The 22,423-nt window shown below is 43.4% G+C and overlaps 1 protein-coding gene across 1 annotated transcript; it reads left to right on the forward strand.

Moving 5' to 3' along the window:
* The first annotated feature begins 9,929 nt into the window (after positions 1–9,929).
* LOC144277868 (keratin, type II cytoskeletal 4-like) lies at positions 9,930–22,025 on the forward strand. Its single transcript, XM_077838900.1, has 11 exons — positions 9,930–10,341; positions 10,396–10,547; positions 12,250–12,461; positions 13,822–13,882; positions 15,073–15,168; positions 16,222–16,386; positions 16,986–17,111; positions 17,890–18,110; positions 18,659–18,687; positions 18,782–18,960; positions 21,921–22,025. The coding sequence occupies exons 1-11, from the start codon at positions 9,930–9,932 to the stop codon at positions 22,023–22,025; spliced, it is 1,758 nt and encodes a 585-aa protein (XP_077695026.1).
* Positions 22,026–22,423: the final 398 nt, after the last annotated feature.

Raw genomic sequence — 22,423 nt, forward strand, 5'->3', positions numbered from 1 at the left:
TGTGCTGGAAGTTTGGTGATAAAGAAATACCTAAGCCTGTAATGACAAGAAGCCCTTTTGACTGGGAAAACCTAAGGGCAGGATGACTTGAAACAGACTGACATAGAAATTGTCTAAACAGCAAAAATTGTGCACATCAACACTTGTGCATGCGTATTGCATGGGTTGCATAAGAAATGCACCTAACGTGCCTAACAAAGCTGATTAGAGAGAGGCTAAGAAATATGTATTGAGGAAATACATAAGAAGACCCTGGTGGATAAGGCCCAGACTGGAGAAACACCATACCAGAAAGTGGAGGAATAGGACTGAAGGACCAAACCCAGGGACCAGAGGAGGCAGCGAGCATCATGGAGTGCAGGAGAACATCCTGGTGCTCCGGTATGAGGTAACTTGGGCCCTGTACCTATTCTGTCTTATCTGTTTATTGTCTGGCATAAATATGCATTCAGCCACTATAAGGGACAATAATTCTGTCTGAAATTGTATAAATAAAGGCAACACCTGATTAAAACAAAAACTGGGCAGGTTTGTGACTCAGTTTCCCACCTCACGTTCTCAACACACCTTTGTCCCCATTAGCTTTGGAGCCATTTGATTTCATTCTGGAAGAAACTGTAGCGTCTTAATTGGAGACATCATGCTTCAAAAGTCTGGTCAAAATGACTGCTAGCTTTGCCACGGCTTCCATTTTGTTCAGTGTTTGAATGGGAATCATTTTAGAACAGTGGTTTTCAACCTCTGGTCCATGGACCTCAGTCTGTTTGTTCAGTGTTTGAATGGGAATCATTTTAGAACAGTGGTTTTCAACCTCTGGTCCATGGACCTCAGTCTGCAGACTAAGTCTAAGATTTCCAAAGGGGTCCACAGTTCCATTCAAAAATGTGTAGGGGTCCCCAGATGAAAAAAGGTTGAAAATCACTGTTTTAGAATACCCGGGACCTGATTTCATGCACATGTATTACCCGCTAGAGCTGGAAGTGAAGGTGGATTTGTTGAGACAGGAGTTGGAACTGCTGAGATGCGTGTTTGAAGAGGTGAGGACTGTCCCATTCTATCCACATGAAAATTCAGCATTTGCTTTTCCTGAAATCACCTTCATTTTGGGAACAATCCTGATTCCATTCAACAGAATGGATTTCATTGCTGGAATTTCTGTTTTTATGAATCCACTCCTACATATGGAACTCTCAATCCCATATACAGATATACTAGGATTCTTCAACATTGAGCAGGAATGCACATGGCAACAAACCAACAGAGGTCCGAATAGTAGGCCCCATCCACTTCTTCTCTAAGCCAGCATTAGGTGGGCATGTTCTGCTTTTCTGGGTGAGTAGACCCTACTTCTGGATTAAAGGGGAGAGGACTCTATATTTCTTACAGGCAAAGCCCTTTGCATTGGACTTTAGTTGCAGGATCAGAACTTGCTCAATAAAATTAGCAGCATGTTTTCCCAGGAATATGAATGAAAGGATCTGGAAGAGGCATTCTAACGCTATCACTTGATTGAGACTTTATGCAACTTCAATTTTATATTTCTGTGTATAGTGATAAACTGTGCAATGCCCCAGGCAAATTGTGTGAAATCTGCAAGCAATCTCCTTAACAGCTAGCTGACTTATAATATACGCTTGGAGTACCTAGAAGAAAACCAACTGAGCTTCAGGGACATTATGCCGCCACTCTGTATCAATCCTTCGCAGTCTTGGAACTGAAAGGGTAAAGTGACTCCATAGTCTTAAATGCTCAGTAATTAGATACAGGGAAAGTAAAACATTCCCTTTTTCTTTGACAGGTTGCCTGTTTGCCAACAGCCATTTGTGATACTGAGCAGCATGGAGATTATGCCTGAGATAAACATGTTAGACTGCAAAATGCCCTACAGAAGTCACAGAATCATAGAAGATTAGGGTTGGAAGAGATCTCAGGAGGTATCTAGTCCAATCCCCTGCTCAAAGCAGGACCAACACCAACTAAATCATCCCAGCCAGGACTTTGTCAAGCTGGGCCTTAAAAACCTCTAAGGATGGAGATTCCACCACCTCCCTAGGGAACCCATTCCAGTGCTTCACCCCCTCCTAGTGAAATAGTGTTTCCTAATAATCCAACCTAGACCTTCCCCACTGCAATTTGAGACCATTGCTCCTTATTCTGCCACCACTGAGAACAGCCTACCTCCATCCTCTTTAGAACCCCCCTTCAGGTAGTTGAAGGCTGCTATCAAATTCCCCCCTCACTCCAAGGACAGGCTGGCAGGCATGCTACGGGATTACCACGAGCTGCTGCATGTCAGGTTGGTCCTGGGTATTGAGATTGCTACATACAAGACATGGCGGGAAGGAGAAGAAAAGAGGCAGGTACATAATACCTGTAGGTATTGTGTATAGTACTCAGCATTTCAAACATCCCACTTTGTAGTCAATGAGAATAAAAATTACTGTAATCATCAGAAGAAATAGAACAAGTAATATTGCCATATACCAGTGCAGGAAGCTGTGTTGCTCCAAGATTATGCATGCTCAGATTTTCAAAGGAACCTAAGGGATTTTCATGCTCAACTCCCACAGAAGTTCAAATGGAAGTTGGGTGCCTAATTCACTCAGACACCTTTGAAAGCCCCAGCTGTAGAATGTACTCTGTAACTCGTAGTTAGATGAATTTCTAAAAAAAATTAGGTCTTATCTAATGCAGCTCCTTAGTAACATGGCCGGTTTATGGGATAATTTGTTTCTTTGTCCCCACCCCACCCAACAGGATATGTTCAAGGAACACCGTGAGTGTAGCTATGTAAACTGGGGATTTGTAATTAGGATGGTTTTCTTTATTCTGCGAGAGTTTCCACTTTCTGCTCAAGTTATTGAGCTTGGGTTTCCTCGCAGCTGTGGTCACCAACTGCTACACTGTTGAGCATTGTGGTACAATCAAAAATGGATGTGGTTATGGCTCTTCAAGTAGAGGATACAACTCTGGAGATGGAAGATGCGGCTTCTTAAGTGGGGGAACCCACTCCAGAAATTTAGGAGTCCGCCCCAAAAAGTGTTGTCAGCTCTGTAGGGCATTACATCCCTAAAGGCGCAGACTGGTCTCCACCTGGAGGTTTTAACTCCAGAAGTGGAGAATGGAGCTCCAGAAGAGGGGGTTACAGACCCAGAGGTAGAATCAGCCCTCAACATGAATACATATACCCAGGATCCCACATGGGCATGTACAGCTGAGACTTCACTGCTATTTTTAGCCATGCTAGGTAGGTTAAAGCTAGGGCAGGTAAATCTACCTGAGCTGCCATCACACCTGTGATTGCAGTATAGACATGCCTTGAGTCTGTTGCTTTCTATAAAGGCATCATCTGTGGTATTGAACCACCTTCCGGTGGGCCTGCTAGGGATGATGTGTTGTCTCTGGGTTTTCTTACCCTAGCAAGCTTATAGATCAATCTCTTTATACTGTACCAGGAAACGTCTCTTGATAGCACCTTTCTGAAGTGTTTTGGAAAGTGAAGCTATAGGCTGGAGATGGGATGGGATGGGTTTGTGAAGAGTGTCTCTCTGTCGATGTGACACTGGGTCCTTGTCCTTAAAAGTATATCGGCACCTCATCCCCATTGATTTGTATGGAAATTAGGCACCTAAATACTTTTGAGGATCTGGACCCTAGTTACTAAAGTTGTCTATGATCTGTTTACCGTACAAGGGGAAATAAGAGAAAGATATCCCAATTGTCAAGCCACATTTTGTTTGTACCAAAGAGCGCTTAATGTGGCATCCTAGCAGTGAAACTCCTTATTCTGTTAAAAGAAAAGGAGTACTTGTGGCACCTTAGAGACTTGCGAATACAGACTAACACGGCTGTTACTCTGAATCCTTATTCTGTTATCCCTCACTGTGTGCTGTATTTCATGTACTTTTTATGTGTATAAAATTGTAACATCATTTTGCTGATTTTTAAAAGCTCTAAACTTCTGCTGTGCCTCCAATAAACTGCATGTCTAATTCATGCTTTGTCTCTGATTTTGTTTTTAACTAAATTTTTCAGAAGATTATGTCCATCGTATCTATTCCCGAGACTGAAAAGCTACCATGACTTGTCTTTGTATGTACTGTATGATTTTCAAAAGCACCTAAAAGTTAGGTATCCAACTGCCACTGAAACCCAATGGGTGGACTACATGTCCCATGAAACACCATGGTCTGCCCTCTTATTGAGCTACAGCTGTGCATCTATGGATACAATGCATTATGGGAGAGGTAGTCCAGCTAGGGAACTTTCCCCATAGAAGGAGAATGTGGGCAAGAGGCAGCCAAACTGTAGATTCATGGACTCATAAATTTCAAGGCCAGAAAGGACCATTGTGATCATCTCTTCTGACCTCCTGTAGAGTGCAGGACAGAGAACTTCCCAGAATAATTCATAGAGAAGATCTTGTAGAAAAACATCCAATCTTCATTTAAAAACTGCCATTGATGGAGAATCCACCACAATCATGGGTAAATTGTTGCAATGACTGATTGATTACTCTCATGGTTAGAAATGTACACCTTATTTCCAGTCTGAATGTATCTAGCTTCCATTTGCAGCCATTGGATCATGTCGTACCTTTCTCCACTAAATTGAAGAGCCCGTCATTAATTATTTGTTCTCCATGTACATACTTATAGACATGTAGATACTTATGTAAATCCCAGGAGACATTGCTGCAGCATTTCCAAATTGTCAGGTTTTGGGCATGTTGTGATGAAAAGTTGAAATTTCCCCAGAAAAACAGTGTTGATGGAAAATTCTTACCCAGCCCTAACTGTGTGGTTGATTAACATTTCAAACTGCATGAGATTTGCCCATCTCTAAGTGCAACCTGCATTGCTACCCTCAGGGCCGGATTTCCAATTTGGCACAGTTGGCACCGGCATGCTAGGGGCACCGTACCTCTCTAAAACTGGCTATAGGCAGGAGGGGCGCTGAAGATGCTGTGCCTAGGGACGCATAAGGTGTAAATCCGGCCCTAGCTCCTTTTTGTATGTCCATCTCCTATCTTGGCACTCGCCTGCAAATGCCACGTGGTCACTGGGTAAATATTAAATGAAGCAAGCAGTGGAGGTAGGCCCTGACCTGACCAAATGAGCCAAGAGACATTTCAAATGCCTGTGCACAAAAAACACGCTGATAGAGAACTGAAGAGTGAGTTATTTAACAGGGGAACCATTTCAGAAAAATTTCAGGATAAGGGGGGCAAAGTGGTATCAGCATATAGACCATTCTATGCCATTATGTTTGTAAAGTAGGAGGGGAGGACCACAAACCAAGATCTGGAGGGGCAACTGCCTCCCCATGTCCCATAGCAAGTGATGCCTCTGCTCACTAATATGAACTATATTTACCTTGGGCAAAATATAAAGGTAAATGAGGACTAAAGATGGGTGCTTCTCTGTATTGCTTTTGAGAAAATGATGCCATATGGTTGACTATCTGGAGATTAAGTATCCCAATTCCAAATAGACTTTGTCTTGTCTCAAGGAGATTGGCACCTCCATACAGAGTTGAGAGAATAACTGATCTGGCAGTTTGGTGGCAGCTCTGAAGAAATGAAATAAATAATACGTTCCGTTTGACATGAATCTGAAATTTTTGGTGACTTGAGAAGGTCTGTTTCAGAGTGAGGATTCGAACCTGGGTTTCTCACATGCCACTAAAGGGTATTAACTAGTGGGGTAAGGGTAATAAGGAAGGGGAGGGGTAGTAGCAGCTGCACCACCACCGTCTCCTCCTCCCTCTCTGTTTTAGACTAGATGAAACTATTTGTGTCAAATTTGTGAATGGTTTCAGGTCAACCAAAACTGCATCTTTCGTTGAATAACCTATTTGTCTAAAATTTGTTGTCAGCTCTTTCTGCGTCTACCATAGTCAGTGTGTCCTGAAAAGACCTAAGAGTCATATAAGGGGATAGATTTTATTCTGCGTAAATTCTTATACCGCTTTTCAGTAGTGCATTAGTCAACATGACTAACATCTGTCACACGTAGTTCGTTCTCTCTCTGATCCTCTCCCTCCTGGGGGATAATTGTGTGGTTTTGTTTTGAGAGGGGTTTGTTTGATAGATCTCTGTAATGAGAAGATTGACAAGTTGACGGGGCAGCAATAGGGAGACGAGATGGATTTGAGTCAGAGATACTCAGTGCAAAGCAATCTTTGAAGCAGTGGCCTTCAAATTACCTGTCATCAAAGTAGGTGTGGGGAGAACCGAAGGTTGGATTTCAGAGAGGCTTTGTGAGACAACTTAATGGAAACTTTCTGTTCCCTTTCCAAAGGAACCACTGAATCTGCCAAGCCTCAAAGCAGGGAGTGTCGCACCAGAACTGCTACCTAGCAATAATGTTAATCAAGAAGTCTGGATATCCCTGATGTAATATTTTTGGGAAGAACGTCACAACTGAAAAGGATCTTAATATCTGGATTCAAAATTTGAAGCTAAACTACCATAGGAACACTCTAGTGTCTCAGGCCAAAGTCTAAACTACCACTTATTTTGGTGTAACTTATGTCACCCAGGGGTGTGAATAATCCACACCCCTGACGATGTAAGTTACACCAACTTAAGTGCCGGTGTGGACGTAGCCTTAAATACTCATGGAGGAATAGTTATACGGCTGACGGGAGAGTTCTCCCTCCTCAGCATGGAGCGTCTTCACCAGACATGCTACAGGGTGCAGCTGTGCTGATGTAATGCTTATAGTGTAGATTAGCCCTCAGCGGGAACAGTGTTTAGGCTGGTTTCAGAGTAACAGCCATGTTAGTCTGTATTCGCAAAAAGAAAAGGAGTCCTTGTGGCACCTTAGAGACTAACCAATTTATTTGAGCATAAGCTTTCGTGAGCTACAGCTCACTTCATTGGATGCATACTGTGGAAAGTACAGAAGATCTTTTTATACACACAAACCATGAAAAAATGGGGTTTTTTTACCACTACAAAAGGTTTTCTTTCCCCCCACACCCCACTTTCCTGCTGGTAATAGCTTATCTAAAGTGTTTAGGCTCCAATTCAACAAAGCACTTAAAACATTTGCCTGACTTTAAGCAAGTTCTTGAGTCCATCCCTATTCAGCAGACGACTTCAGCTCATGCTTAACTCCTATGGAACTCAATGTGAGTCAAGCGCATGCTTTAAGTTTAGCCTGTACTTACATGTTTTGCTGAATAAGGATGGACTTAAGTAAATGCTTAAAAGCTTTGCTGAATCAAGACCAGTCTTACAGCCTGGTATTCACATCGCACCAATGGTGAGGGGAAAAAAATCATACATGTGCTGTAGTTCTTCAAAGATGCCAGTCAGCAAGGATACAGAACACATGGAGGCAAATGAGAAAGTACATTAAAGAAAGATGTGGCTTCAGAATTTTACTAGTTCCGAGCGTATGAGAATAAATATATAGATGTAAAACACTCTTATAATGCATCCTTCAAAAACTGACCTTGCATAAACTTCAAAGCAGCAAATATTTCACACAGTACTCAGGGCTTTGATCACATGACTTCAAGCTGACTTTTATGAGAAAGCAGTTAAAACCCAGAAGCACTGCCTTCATATGTTTCCTCTAATGTACCAGCAGAGCAATCTAAAATCAGAGGCTCATGAGGAAGGAATCAAATGTTGAACCATAGACTGGGAACTTGCAGCTCAGAGTGAAAAATGGCGTGAGTGTGACACGTTAGAAAGATACGGTATAAGTAGGCTTGGAATGATTCATTTTTTATTGGTGAATGTCAATAAACATTGATTTCCCTGCACACACACACAAACTGACAAAAATATTTCCATCAATAATAATGAAAATATAGAGATAGGTGAAGTAAGCAAAGTGATATGGGAGAACTTATTGGAGTTTGATGGGAGGATGTTTACTTGGTATCATTTGACAGGCGATGGGGACAGTTTGTGTTTTCATGGTTATAAAGCTTTAACGTTTTGAATCTCAGTGGATACGGTCATTCAATAATTGTCTGAGCCCACCATTGTCTGACCTCCTCTTCATGTCCCACAACTCTGAACGTGTACATTGATAAAACTAGAAAAACATGCTTAAAATCCTTAAGTGCATGCAACTGTGAACATTTAAATTGATAAAAATGTAAAAAAGCTTAAAAATAGCCATCAATATTATCTGTTGAATTTTTTTTTAAAAAAACTGATTCTGCCAAGCCTAGGTATGAATTATGGGAGTAGAGACCCCCGGCTCACGGAATGCAGAGAATTATGTTCTAAAGGGAGTCTTTTGATCACTTTAGGTCTAGTTTGATGGCATGATACAGAGCTTGTTAGAGATAAAGGCCAGATGTTGTTTTTGATTCAAAGCCAGAGTGGTACCATTTCTACCAACTGCCCTCAATCTGTTTTCATAGTCAGCACCCAAAAGTCCTCTGCAAAGATTGTGCCAGAGCTCTAGTAGAAAAAACAAAGGTGTTTCTGAATTTTTCCTTTTCAAGTTACTGACGTGAGTTTCAGCTACTTAGGAATTCCCTTAATTATAATTACATTCAATACTTTTGAAGTTAATTTCATCCAGCTGATTAAGTTTGTATAGCAAGATCTACAGGACTGGAAAAATAATTACATTATCTAGATAGGATGTACAAACCTTCTGTGCATGTTTTTTCCTTAATAACACGTCTTGGTTGCCTATACACACACCCATCGAAATGTTCGGAAAATTCAAAGTCCCTTTAAGGATTTTAATTGAATGACACAAACCCTCTCATTAAAGAAATTTACAATAATTTAATATCAAAGGGGTGTGGCATGCAGAGTCAAGGAAAAAAATTCGTTTCAGATACAATTTTTCAACAGGTTTAAAATTTTTCATTCCATTTTGTGTATTGAGTTTCTCCAGAAATTACTTGCTTGAATTCTAGGAGTGTACCAGCCAATTTACATACAGATATTGAGACTGAAAAGGCACGATTTGTCCCTGACAACTGCCACCCAGGCATGTAGTTTGACTATACACGCTTTGCTGGGTATGCCCAAAATTTTTTTCACGTGTCCTGCGTTGCATCCATAGAGGTGTAAGAGCAACAGCTTATAACAATCCATTCAATACCCCACACTACTCTGCTTTGACATGAAGGATGCGCTCCTTCTCTCATGAGTTGATCATTGTACTGTTTGCCAGCAGCTGGGAATGGGCAGCAGGAGATGGATCACTTGATGAGGACCTGGTCTGTTCATTCCCTCTGGGGCACCTGGCATTGGCCACTGTTGGAAGACAGGATACAGGGCTAGATGGACCTTTGGACTGACCCAGTCTAGCCATTCTTTTATTCTGATGTACTGTGCCTACCGGCAGAATCCAGCTGTTTGAGAGATCCTGAAAAATGGACCAGTAACATAGACCAGAACTCTGTCATGGTAGGCACTGCATTTGTAGAGCATCTAGCCCAGTGGGGTCTTGGTCCATGAATGGGACTCCTAGGAACTGTGAGAATAAACAATACCAAGAAGAACATTCTGCAGCCTGTTCTCTTATATCATTAAAAAAATAAACCTATGGTGAAACTCAAAGGTAAATAAGCCACAAGGAGTCCCTTGACTTGTTTGGCTAAACTATAATTAGACTTTAAGGAAGCAGATTAATTAATTAAAATATAAGTCCTGCAAGTGAAGCTTGCAAGCAAAGCATATATTTTAATTTCACATTTACTTCATGTGTAATAGAATGTTTGTTCTGTTTAGCTTCTTTATAAGCCATTTCTTGCTGCCAGGCAAACCAAACCCACAATCTATAAATTAATTTTATGCATTCCATGCAGCTCCTGAAACATATATAAGGTGAAATTCCTTAACTCAATTCAAAGGAAAGCTCTTTCCTTCACTCTCTGCTCTTCTCTTGCACCTGACTGCTTTGCTGATACTGCTCCATTCTCACTCCAAGCAAGCCACCATGAATCGAATGTGTTTCTCGTCCAGTTCTCTTGGTGGAAGAAGGTGCTTCTCTTCGGCTTCTGCCGTTTATGGCCTCAGCGGAGGTAGAACCAGCTCAGGCTCCATGTCCTGGCCTGCCGGAAGAAGTGAAAGCGGTGGCTTTGGCAGCACAAGTCTCTTTGAGCTGGGTAGAAGTCAAAGAATTTCCTATGGTGGAGGCTATGGTCTTGGACACTGTGGTGCATATGGTGGTGGAGGGTATGGCAGCAGTGCGGGCTTTGGCAGCCATTTCGGTGTTGGCAGTGGTGCAGGTTATGGTAGCTATGTAGGCTATGGCAGTGGAGGCTACGGCAGCGGAGTCTACAGCAGCGGAGGCTATGGCAGCGGAGGCTACAGCAGCGGAGGCTACAGAGGTTCCTCTGGCTTTGGAGGTTACTCCCCCTACCAATTCGGGAGTGGTATACGTTATGGCGTCGGACATGCAGGTAGAAGTGACAGTATCCATGGGGTGTGCATCCATCCGGAACTGTTGAAGCCTCTCTCTGTGGGGGTTGACCCAGAAGAACATAAAATACGAGCACATGAGAAGGAGCAGATAAAATGTCTCAATGACCAGTTCGCCTGCTTCATTGACAAGGTGAGAGTATAAAGCACCTTTCTTTTTCTTGGTTCTAAAAAATGGAGATAAGACAGAGCTTCTTGGAAGTCCAAGCTTTCCCAGAGGTCAGAGGTGTTCATCTTTGGTACATTTAGCTTGGCCTCTGGTGGCCCATAAGGTGTAGGAAAAGTTGATATTAATCTGATAGGTTAATTTAGTTGATATTCCTTTCCTTCCTAGACAGAAGACTATCCAGGAAGCCACAGCATCTCTTAATGGTTCTCTGCTGAGAAAGAATCAATAGTAAAAAATTGATATATCGAATGCCACTCAGACATGATGGTGATGGTTAGCAGTATAAAATCCTAAAATAGAATAGGACCGGTGACCATTTCTATCAAAGCACAGTGTTTTAATGGTTTGTAACTAGGTATGTACCAGTAGCCCTCGCAGACAGAGGAGGAATGTTATGCTCTTAAGTAGCATATGTGCTATACTATGTGGAAATACACAGGGGTCTAATGAAAACAAAGTAGTTCTTTTTCAACGTCTGTGAATCTCACCCTGGTAACGTTGATTTAGTGTAGTTATTTTGAGATTGGATGCATTCCAAATTTAATATTCATTATTATTGTTAAGGATGCAATCAGCTGCATTAAAGTAACCTGAAAAGGAACAACAGTGACAGCAAACTAGGATTTCTGCTCTTTTGCTGCTTTGTGACATATGGTGAAGAAGGCCTAGGTTGTTGTGTTTTTCAGCTTCTTTTCTTTTCCACGATGAACCTCAGCAATGTCAAGTCTTCTTTTCCCTGGGGTGTTTTTGGGAGCACTCTTTGAATGATTCAGTAAAGCATAAGAGGAGCTTCTTTGTTCCTAACATTGAAAATCAAGAGGTGACTAAACCACGGTTTATGAGAATCTTCACAAGGAGAAAATAATCTAGCAGAGAAAGGCAGAACTAGAACCGATGGCTGGAAGCTGCCACCAGACAAATTCAAATTAGAAATCAGGTACCAATTTTTAACAGTGAGGGCGATTAGCCATTGGAGCAAATTATCACAGGAAGTGGTGAATTCTTCAACTCTAAATGTCTTTAAATCAAGACTGGATACCTTTTGGGAAGTTATACCTTCGTCAGACACAAGTATTGAGCTCAATCTAGGGGTAAGTGGGTGAAAGGCTATGGCCTGTGTTTTACAGGAGGTCAGATTCGATGTTCTAATGGTCCACTTTGGCTTGCAAATCCATAAATCTATGAAAAGGCCGAGTTGTTGCCTGCTTTACAAGGACAACTTTTCTCTCCAGGGCTTTATTTAAAGAGGCGTTACCCATAAAAATCACTTCCTCTCTCAGGCCAGGTCTACACTACAGGGCTATACTGGTATAGTTACGTTGTTCAGTATGTTGGCGGGAGAGCTTCTCCCGTTGACATAGCTATCACCTCTTGTGGAGGTGGATTAACTACGCTGAGAGGAGAAGGTCTTCTGTCAGCGTAACAATGTCTTCACTTAAGTGCTACAGTGGTGCAGCTGTGCCGATGCAGTGTTTTAAGTGTAGAACTGACCTCCGTTAATAAGGTTTAATGTCTTTCATTGCTGCATCGTCATAATCCACCCATCGAGATTTCTAAGTGAAAGAAGGTTGCCAAACTCCTACAGTTCTAATGCTGAAGAAGAAAAATAAAGTCTTTGATGGAGGCTTTAGAAGAGTTAAAACAATATTGCATATTTGGCTTTCAGGTCCGCTGCCTTGAGCAGCAGAACAAGGTGCTGGCAACCAAATGGGATCTCTTGCAGCAGCATGCTGTACCGGCAAGGAGAGACCTTGCACCTATTTTCGAGAATTACATCTGCCAACTGAAGAAACAGCTGGAATGTTTGTTACATGACAGGGCGAGACTGGAAGATGAAGAAAAGGCCGTCCAGGACTTGGTCCATGAGTACAAAAGCAAGTAAGTGAGACGGTGAAATGGACAAAAGCTGTATACTAGGGCTAAAGAACCATAGTGCATGCTAGAAAGGAAGTGGGAGAGCTACTCACCCATATTTCGGTCAAGAAAATCTAAATCCCAAGCCCTCCTTTCCTGTTATGTTTCTGCATTCATCAGCTATTCTCCAATATCAGAGCTACAAGCTCATCTATTTCCACCTCATCTTCAGATCCTTTACCAGATCTTAAAGCCATTTTTGACTTGAACTTTCACTGCTGCTGCCAACCCCACAAAAACTTCAGCCTGTGTCATTTCCTCGGTATACCTTCCTCCTTAGTGTCACATCATTCATCCTACCTCCCAGCAGGTATCTGGGTTGCAGGTATTATTATTATTGTGCTAGAGCTGCCTAGGAGCCCCGGTCACAGATCGATATCCTATTCTGTTCAAATACAGAAGCTGGGAATGGGCAACAGGGGATGGATCACTTCATGATTACCTGTTCTGTTCATTCTCTCTGAAGCACCTGGCACTGGCCACTATCGGAAGACAGGATACTGGGCTAGATGGACCTTTGGTCTGACCCAGTATGGCTGTCCTTATGTTTTTATGTTCTTAAAAAGATGATTGCTGCCCCAAAGATCTTACCATCTAGGTGTCTCAGCTCTAGCTGCTCACTGTTGAGACACTAACAAGGAACACCGAGTTCTTTAACTTGTTTAGTGATGGTTCTTTTAGTCTTTACTTCTTTGTTGCTATGGGTGAAAATCACGCCTGTGCAGAGGGCCAGCGCAAACCCTGCATATGATTTATGTCTTAGAATCATAGAATATCAGGGTTGGAAGGGATCTCAGGAGGTCATCTAGTCCAACCCCCTGCTCAAAGCAGGACCAATCCCCAACTAAATCATCCCAGCCAGGGGTTGATTCAGGTCTTGTTTCAGGCTGGGATTTTCAAAAAGGATTAAGGAGATGAGGCCTTTGGAAATCTAACATAAGTACTCAAACTAAAGCACAAATGGGCCTCCCAGTACAAACTTACATGGAAGTAGGAAGACAAAGAGAAGTTCAAACGCATGACAATGTGGAAGACCACCTCACAGATTTATACAGCTTTCCATTTGTAAATGTTGGGCCTGATTCACCTCTGTGTTACTCTGGTTTGACATCAGTGTAACTCCACTGAAATTATTGAAGTTAGACTATTGGGAAACTGTAGGAACACATTGAGGCCGGATCAGTATTTTTGTCAGAAACAATCATATAAAAAAATGAGCGGGAAACAAAATTAACAGGGAAGGGCTTTGTTTGTATCGCACTTCCTGTCTTTGCTAGTGGCTTAGGCGGCAGAGACAAACTTTGGCTCTCCTTTCTTCTCATAGATATGAAGAGGAAATCAACAAACGCACACATGCAGAGAATGAGTTTGTGGTGCTCAAGAAGGTAAGTCAGGCTACGAAAGCATGAAACAAGACCAAATTAGCTGTTTTGGGCGTTTCACTTTAAATTCAGTGCTAGACCAAATCCTCAACCAGTGGAAATGGTTGTATTTCAATGGAATTATGCCAATTTAAATCCACTGAGTCACTGATCTGCAACAGGGTTTAATAACATACTGAATGGAAAGTTTTTTTAAATCATTATACTTGGGGAAATGAATGGGCAAACCTTGCCCTAAAGTTCTCCTCACACCTCCATTTGATGGAGAACAATTGGCGCTGGGGTAAAAAAGGAAGTATATTTTAAGCATCAAGGGAAAACTATCCATTTTTCTTGCTTGCTTCCACTTTGGAATCAGCAGGTGACAAATCATATTTTCAGTGTTCGTTTTGGACAATCGCTAATCAGCACTGGGTTTTATTAAATCCCGTGTAGGTATACTTTGCCCTGTCTCAGTGCAGAGGGATGAACTACTAGATGACCTATGGGGACCTTTCCAGCCCTACATTTCTATAAACCATGGGATAGAGCTGGACTCTGGCCTTAAAGGTCCAACAGAGATTCCTCTTGAGGAGGGAAGTTCTTTGCTGCCATAAATTCAGAGCTGGCAGCTTCTATGTCAGCTTGTCCCTCCCCACATCCTGGCATGACTGGGGAAAGAAGAGTGGGGATGGTAGAGCAGAACTCACCCAGATAGATTCTCTGACCATGGTGGATGCCTGAGCAGTCAATGGGCTCCCCTAAGTGATGCAGGGGCTTGGGTGTCACCGAAGCAGGTGCCATAATAATCCCCTGGTGGCATTCCTTGAGGGGCTCAGACGCAAGGAAGAAGAGAGCCTGTAGTTCTTATCTACACCAAAGTGTAAAAGGGCCATAATATGGCAATGAATTACATTTACACTCGATATAAGGTTCCTTTATATGGCCACATTGGTGTAAAGTCGCCTTCGTGTGACCAGGCCAATACTGTTTGTAAAAAAAAAAAAAAAAAAAAAATACCATCATCTTTCCATGGATTTGGAAGATATTTAGTTTTCCCCCATAAGATGTCAGAGGATCGTGAGGAAGCCTCACCTCTGAGACATCTTGCTCCAAAAGCCTGACCCGAAGACGACTGTGGGCGTTGCTGCTGTTGCTATGTTTCTCAGTGTTTGGGTCAGCACCCTTTCTGATTGCCTGGGGCTGCTTTTCAGGATGTGGACTCTGTCTTCATGACCAAGGAGGAGCTGGAGTCCAAGTTGCTGCAGCTGAGGCAACACTTTGAGTTCCTGAAATGCATCTTCGTTGAGGTAGGTATTCTGCCCATTCTCGCCACTTTAATGTTGCGTTGGGACCAATAGCCGTCAATGACTTTTCTGAAACTGCATTAAGGAGTTGTTACGATGAAGCCTAATGCAGGCAAAATAATTGTCTTTATAAAATTTCTCACCCTGTGGCCACTCATAGAAAACATTATAAATCACTTTATATACAAGATATTTCTTTATAAATAAGAATGATTATGTTTAAAAAAATGCCACACGCTTTCAGACAAGCCTGGAGACAACAGGACAGATGGCCTTGCCAACATCTGGTTGGGAAATTGGGTTTATTTTTGCATGGAAAATTTTGACTTTTCATTGAAACAGCGGAAACCAGACAACGCTCAGCCAAAAACAGTCAAATTGAAAAAGGTTTGGAGGAAAACTTCTGAAAACATTCAGATTTTCAGCGTTCCAACAGATATATATATGGGAAACAGCTACTCTCTGCTAAAAAAAGTTTGTTTAGCCAGAAACCCAATTTTCAGTCAGAAAAAAGTTTTGTCTGAAAATGTTCAATCAGCCCCGGCCTTGGACATTGTGTCTTCGTTTACCCTTGTGCCTAGTGAGTTTGAATCATGAGGGTAGCATTTTACACCCAGTTTCCATTTACTTTAACTAAACGATGATACGAGGTGAACATAGCAGTGTTTCAGGCCCAATGCTACTGCCTTACAAAGCTCAAAGTCTAAAGAATGGCAAAATAAATGGTACTTTATAGTAGCAATATTGTTTGGTAAAACTCTACATTGGGATTTCTCCATCCTTCATCAGAAAGTCACACTGTGGCAGATAGGTTCCATCCGCTAGTCCTCAAACCCTGCAGTAGCTGGAAACAGACCAGCTACCGGGGTAACTCAAGCCTTACTTCTGGGTTAAGGGAAAACTTTCTTCTTTGAGGCTTTACTTACAGGGTCAGAATTTAGCCAAATCAATGAGTGGCATGCTTCTTGACAGAACATGTGGAAGTGTGGATGAGGGGATCTGTATGTGAAGGGGCTCTAACGTTAATACCTGACTGAGACTGTATTCAACTTGCAGGAGCGAGCTCAGCTAGATGGCCAACTCTGCGATACCGCTGTTGTTTTGGAAATGGACAACAGCCGAGATCTGGACCTCAGTGGCATTATCCAGAGTGTTAAATGCTGTTATGAGGAGATTGCTCAAAAGAGCAAAGGAGAAGCTGAGACGTTCTACCAAACTAGAGTGAGTAATCACAAAGCTATAGTGTATGGAGATGAAGCCGTAATTTTGTCACTCTAATACTTCCAGAAAATCATGAGCATGGGATAATTTCTTTCTCCTGAACGTATGATACATACTGAAAAAAACATCTTCACTCTGCTCACTTGCAGTGACACATCTTCTGAAGATGTGATTCACATGGAACATCCACCTCTACAATCTACTCAATAGCTAGAAGTGGAATATTTATGAAAAATAATCCACAACATCTATCATTTTAGTACAAAGCAATGATCGATAATTGGGATGCTCTTTCCCAACCTTGATATTTCATTAATTATTATTATTATTTATTATTATTATTATTAATTCTCAGTTATGGATCGACTCCATTATACGAAAACAAAAAGACAGTCCTGGTCTCGAAGAGTGTACAATCTAAGTTACTTAACTTTGGGCCCATCTATGAATTCTAGATGACGCCTTGCCTTGTTTATACTGATATCACAGCTGTGTATTTTCCCATGAGCAGAGGTTTCTAGGAGAATCAAAGCAGCTGCCGCCTATCTTGGAATGGATGATATTTAATTTATAGCAATTACCTTATTTCTGAATACTAGCTTGAGGAGCTGAGCACCAACAGAGGCAGATTCTGCGATGACCTGAAAAATATCCAGGGTGAAATAGCAGAGCTGAAACGGCTGGTCCACACACTGCAGGGCGAGACTGATAAAGTGAAGAAAGAGGTAGGACAGATTTGTTTGTTTGTTTGTTTGCTTTCTCCTGTTTTGATTGCTCTTGTCTCGGTGTAAAATTCACAGCTGTTCGGAGGAACAGCACAAGATCTATGGGCCGGTTAAGTGTCAATTCAGAATAATCCCTTACGGTTGACCCTCTGCACAGGAGTGAATTTCAACTTTGGCAAGTCTATATGGGGTCAGGAATCAGCTGGCAGAGTTCAGCATAGCTCCACTGACTTGAGTGGAGTTAAACCCCTTGATACGAGCAGAGGATCTAACCCATGGACCCTGATCTAAAATCCAATAGCAATATGACTGGTATATACTCACCTGCTATGTTAGCTATTTGAAACCTGAGCTTTACTTTACTTTACTTACTTACCATTTACTTGTGATAGGTCATACAAGATGCTTGGTGTTGTTTATTACTGGTATCTCAGAGGTGCCCTGAGGGGCCTAACTGGGAATCGGGACACCATTGCTTCAGGCAGTGTGCTTAGCATCTTCAGGTTTCTGGTGCTAATGCTCACAGACTGTGACCTGAAAGCTGGCATTGCATGAATGCTCAAGTTTGCAAGCTTAACGTTGGCGTTCATTGCTAGTAACACTTGATCTCGCAAGAGTAGGCTGCAGACGAAAAAAGACAGGTGGGAGAAGCCCATGTGAAATGGATCTATTTCAATATTCGAATGGGTATTTGGAAAAGAGGTTTGCAGTATGGTCTTAACTCTGATGAAGAGCTGCACAATGACCCTTTGGTTTCCCCCCTCGCACCCCTTCACAGATTGCCTGTCTGCAGACGGCCATTGCTGACGCTGAGCAGCGAGGCGACTGTGCCCTCAAAGACGCCAGGGAGAAGCACATTGATTTGCAGAACGCCTTGCAGCAGGCCAAGGACAAATTGGCATGCATGCTGCGGGACTACCACGAGCTGCTCAATGTCAAGCTGGCCTTGGATATTGAGATAGCTACCTACAGAACATTGCTGGAAGGAGAAGAAACCAGGTAAGTGCATCATATGTGTTGTAGCGTGGTAACATTTCAAGTAGCCCCAGTAGCGTTTGACGGGAACAAAGTTAATATAATAAGTAAGAAAGAGAATGAAAAATATTGCAACTTCTGGATTCAGGACACTATCTGATTTACGGAGAACGAGTTTGTCTAAGAGAAGGAGATGAGTTCTTTAAAGGTAGTAAGGGTAACATTTTCAATCTAAGCTATTTAGGAGCTTAAGCCCCATTTTCAAAAGTGAGGTAGGCACTTAAGAGTCTAAGCCCCGTTGATTTTCAATGACCTTTAGGCTCCTAAGGCTGGAATTTTCAAAGCAGCTTAAAAGACTTGAGGCACCCAATTCCCACTGAATTTCAATGGGATTTTGGTGCCTAAATACCTGGAGGTCCTTGGAAAATCCCAGTCTACGTCACGTTTGAAAATAGGACTTAAGACCCCTAATTATCCAGGTATGCTTGAAAATTTACCTGAGGTCTCATTGGCTACAGGTTTCTAAATGCATATGAAGTCATTTACCTGTATTGTTTTTCTTTCCTTCACAGGATATGTACAGGGCACCCCACGAATGTTGGTAAGTAAACTGAGGATTCACCTTGTTTTTGTCAGATTTATTTAAGAGCTTCAAAGCTGCTGTTTAAGTGACTGAACATCTCGTTTTCTCCCAGCTGTGGTCAGTGGTGGCCATACCATCGGGGATTGCCGAGCCGGATTTGGAAGTGTTTGCGGACCTCTAAAGGGAGGATTCAACTCTGGAATTGGAATATTTTCCTCCAGTGATGGATTCAGCTCCAGAAGTGCAGAAGCCATCTCCAGGATGGGAGGGGGCTATGGCACCAGGAGTGCCGTCAGCTCTTCAGGAAGGGGATATAGTTCTGGAGGAATAGGTAGTAGTGGAATTGGGTATGGCTTGGGAGGATTCAGCTCTGGAAGTGGGGGATACAGCTACCGACGTGTGCTCAGCTCTGGCTTTGCAAGTTCCGGGAGTGTTGGCAGTCACATGGGTGGAGTGAGGAGCTCCGGGAGTGCAAGCGCTGGAGGTGATGTGGGGTACCACTCCTCGGGTGGCATCAGTTCTGTGGCTGGAGTTTGCAGCTCTGGAGATGTAGTAGGGAGCTCTGGAAGTTCAAGTGGAGTTCATTCTTCAGGGGAACATTATAGCTCTGGAGGTGTAGGCAGCTCTGGAGGTGTAGGCAGCTCTGGAGGTGTAGGCAGCTCTAGTGGTGGAGTTTATAGCAGTGGAGGTGTAGGCAGCTCTGGAGGTGTTGGCAGCTCTAGTGGTGGAGTTTATAGCTCTGGAGGTGTAGGCAGCTCTAGTGGTGGAGTTTATAGCTCTGGAGGTGTAGGCAGCTCTGGAGGTGTAGGCAGCTCTGGAGGTGTAGGCAGCTCTAGTGGTGGAGTTTATAGCTCTGGAGGTGTAGGCAGCTCTGGAGGTGTAGGCAGCTCTAGTGGTGGAGTTTATAGCTCTGGAGGTGTAGGCAGCTCTGGAGGTGTAGGCAGCTCTAGTGGTGGAGTTTATAGCTCTGGAGGTGTAGGCAGCTCTAGTGGTGGAGTTTATAGCTCTGGAGGTGTAGGCAGCTCTAGTGGTGGAGTTTATAGCTCTGGAGGTGTAGGCAGCTCTAGTGGTGGAGTTTATAGCTCTGGAGGTGTAGGCAGCTCTAGTGGTGGAGTTTATAGCTCTGGAGGTGTAGGCAGCTCTAGTGGTGGAGTTTATAGCTCTGGAGGTGTAGGCAGCTCTGGTGGTGGAGTTTATAGCTCTGGAGGTGTAGGCAGCTCTGGTGGTGGAGTTTATAGCTCTGGAGGTGTAGGCAGCTCTGGTGGTGGAGTTTATAGCTCTGGAGGTGTAGGCAGCTCTGGTGGTGGAGTTTATAGCTCTGGAGGTGTAGGCAGCAGTGGAAGTGGAGGTGCATACAGCTCAGGTACGCGCATGGTATCCATCAGCTCTTCAAGCAGAAGGATCATCCGATAAAAGTCCAAACGCAAAAGTCTCCTTTGCTGGAATGAAAAATATTTCCTGCCTTCTGACAGCCACATGAATCACAAAATCTGTCATTGACAATAACCATACAGTAAAGAAAAGCCTGTGTCCAATGCAATTCGTATGATCCGAAATCATGTTCTTCTGAATGCCCCTTTTAGAGAAGCTTTACGCAGTGTTAATCCTAGTGGTTTATACTATCTTTTTGGTTCAGTGAGTCTGTGGCTGTCTATAGGCATTATCTTGGCTATTAAACCAGTCTCTTTTGCCTGATAATTTTGCCCTTCTCACTCTGGATTTTCTTGCATTAGCTGCACTCGGGATCACATAGCATTAGGACCCAGAATTTTCCTCATCCCATGGTGAAGCATTTCAGACAGGGAAGCAGTGCATTAACCGTTCAAGACCAGACTGCAGATATCACTTGGCTTCTCTTATGACACCAGGAATCAGATTGATTTTTATTTTATTTTTTGGGTGAGGGTTAGCTGGTTTTGATCAGGTTGCATAATCGCTGCCATTACATTTGCTGCATCCACACAGTGACATTTGCTAAAACTCATTGTAATTACACCAGCGATAAGCATTGTCCGTGATTTGTCTACTGTTAAATGTCTGTGTTATTATTCCTGAGTGTACATTGGATGGAAAGGTCTTGTGCTTTTTCTGTATATACAGTTGGAACACCGTTGACTGTCCTTTGCTTATTATCGAGCACTCTAAACTCTCTGCTGTATCTCCAATAAACTGAATGCATAATTCAAGCTTTGTTTCTCAAGGGTTGTTTTTTCTTCCCCTCTGAGGTTTCAAAATACGTTAATAGTTGCTCATGGCCATACAGAAAATCCCAAATGGGTTGTTTTGTAAATAGGGCAAAACATTTTCAAGAGCACCTCAGACTAAGGAGTCTGATTTCTGGCGAGACTTTGGAGAAGATTTTCAGAGACACCCATTAAAAGCTAATGGGCATTACATGTCTCTTAGAAAATCTCCCCCCAGATCCTAAGGCCCAGATCCATAAGAGGACTTGAACATTGCAACGCCTAACTTCTAGGTACCTAGAAAATCACTGGAACCACATGATCCACAAAGCCCGAGTGAGGTGCCCAGCTCCCTATACAATGAATGAGCTAGGCACCTAGGACCAGGAGCCACAAAAGCCAGCATGCTAGGCCGGGAGTTGCTTAAGCTAGCCAATGGGCGATGCCAACCAGAGGGGTATGTCCTAAACCCTGCCCCTCTCTCAGAGATAGGCAACTATGTCCAGGCTGCAGGGAGGCTCCTGTCTCTGCTTGTGAGTCACAAAGGGGAACCTGTCTCCTGGAATCAGGCATCTAGGTCATTTCTTGCAAGATGGAGTTAGGCACCTGCTCAATTCCACTCAACTGGGATGTGGGAGAGCCTGGTTCAAGTCTCCCCTCTGCCTGATGAGGAGAGAGGATTTGTGGAGGGACCTAGTGCCTGCCAGAGAGGCCAAGCTTTGGGATATTCTGAGCTGGGTGCTTCTCAATCTCTCTTGTTGAACATGTTCCACTTTAATTGAATCATTAAAGAGGCCAGAAAATGAGGGAGAAAAACTCCATATAGCCCAGGGCACTCAACCAACCTGGGGAAGAGCCCTCTTCCAATGTCTTCTCTGCAACAAGCAGAGACCCTTGCCTGATGATACAGGGGTGGGCAGAATAAGGGCAACCAGCTTCAGCAGTGTTGCTTAGCATGCTCAGTACAAGCCAAGCAGCAAATCTGGGGCGGGGGGAGGGAGGGGCACATGCCTCCCATGCCACACCTCTGAGAGGTGGGACTTGAACCACAGTTCTCCCACATCCTAGGTAAGTACCCTGTCCACTGGACTGAAGGAGGCCTCATCTGCCATCACCTGTTTTGTCTGGACCCCTGAGCACGCCTACAAGATCAAGATGAAATACGTGAGGTAGGCATTCCTCCACCTATCTTCCCCTGGTTTGTGAATCATGAGGGAGAGGGCCCTAGAGCCCAGGCTCCAGCCTATGCCTGGATGTCTGCACTGCAATTTTATAGCCATGCAGCCTGCACCCTGCTAGGCTGACATGGGCCAGCCGTGGGTGTTTTATTACAGTGTAGACATACCCACTGTGTCTACACTGCTGGGTGCGCCCACATCCTGGCTCCCAGGCATGAGAACAGAAGCCAAGAAAGCCCACCCCAACAGTCCACCCTGCAGGGTCGTATATGCACCAAATGCCTCTCCCCCTGAATCCACACTGGCACACCTGGTGCACAGGCATGGTGCTATGATTGCTGGGGGCGTATCCCAGGATTCTTTGCGCCACAGCACAACCAAAGCAGCCCTGGG

This window comes from Eretmochelys imbricata, chromosome 20, assembly GCF_965152235.1.
Source record: "Eretmochelys imbricata isolate rEreImb1 chromosome 20, rEreImb1.hap1, whole genome shotgun sequence".
NCBI lineage: Eukaryota > Metazoa > Chordata > Testudines > Cheloniidae > Eretmochelys > Eretmochelys imbricata.

What these genes read in the sequence shown, in the direction of transcription:
- LOC144277868 (XM_077838900.1), top strand. Translation starts at nt 9,930, where the DNA reads ATGAATCGAATGTGTTTCTCGTCCAGTTCTCTTGGTGGAAGAAGGTGC. An exon ending in AGGTTCCTCTGGCTTTGGAG is followed by an intron (nt 10,342 to 10,395) that starts GTTACTCCCCCT and finishes TCGGACATGCAG; the next exon opens with GTAGAAGTGACAGTATCCAT. An exon ending in AGTTTGTGGTGCTCAAGAAG is followed by an intron (nt 13,883 to 15,072) that starts GTAAGTCAGGCT and finishes GCTGCTTTTCAG; the next exon opens with GATGTGGACTCTGTCTTCAT.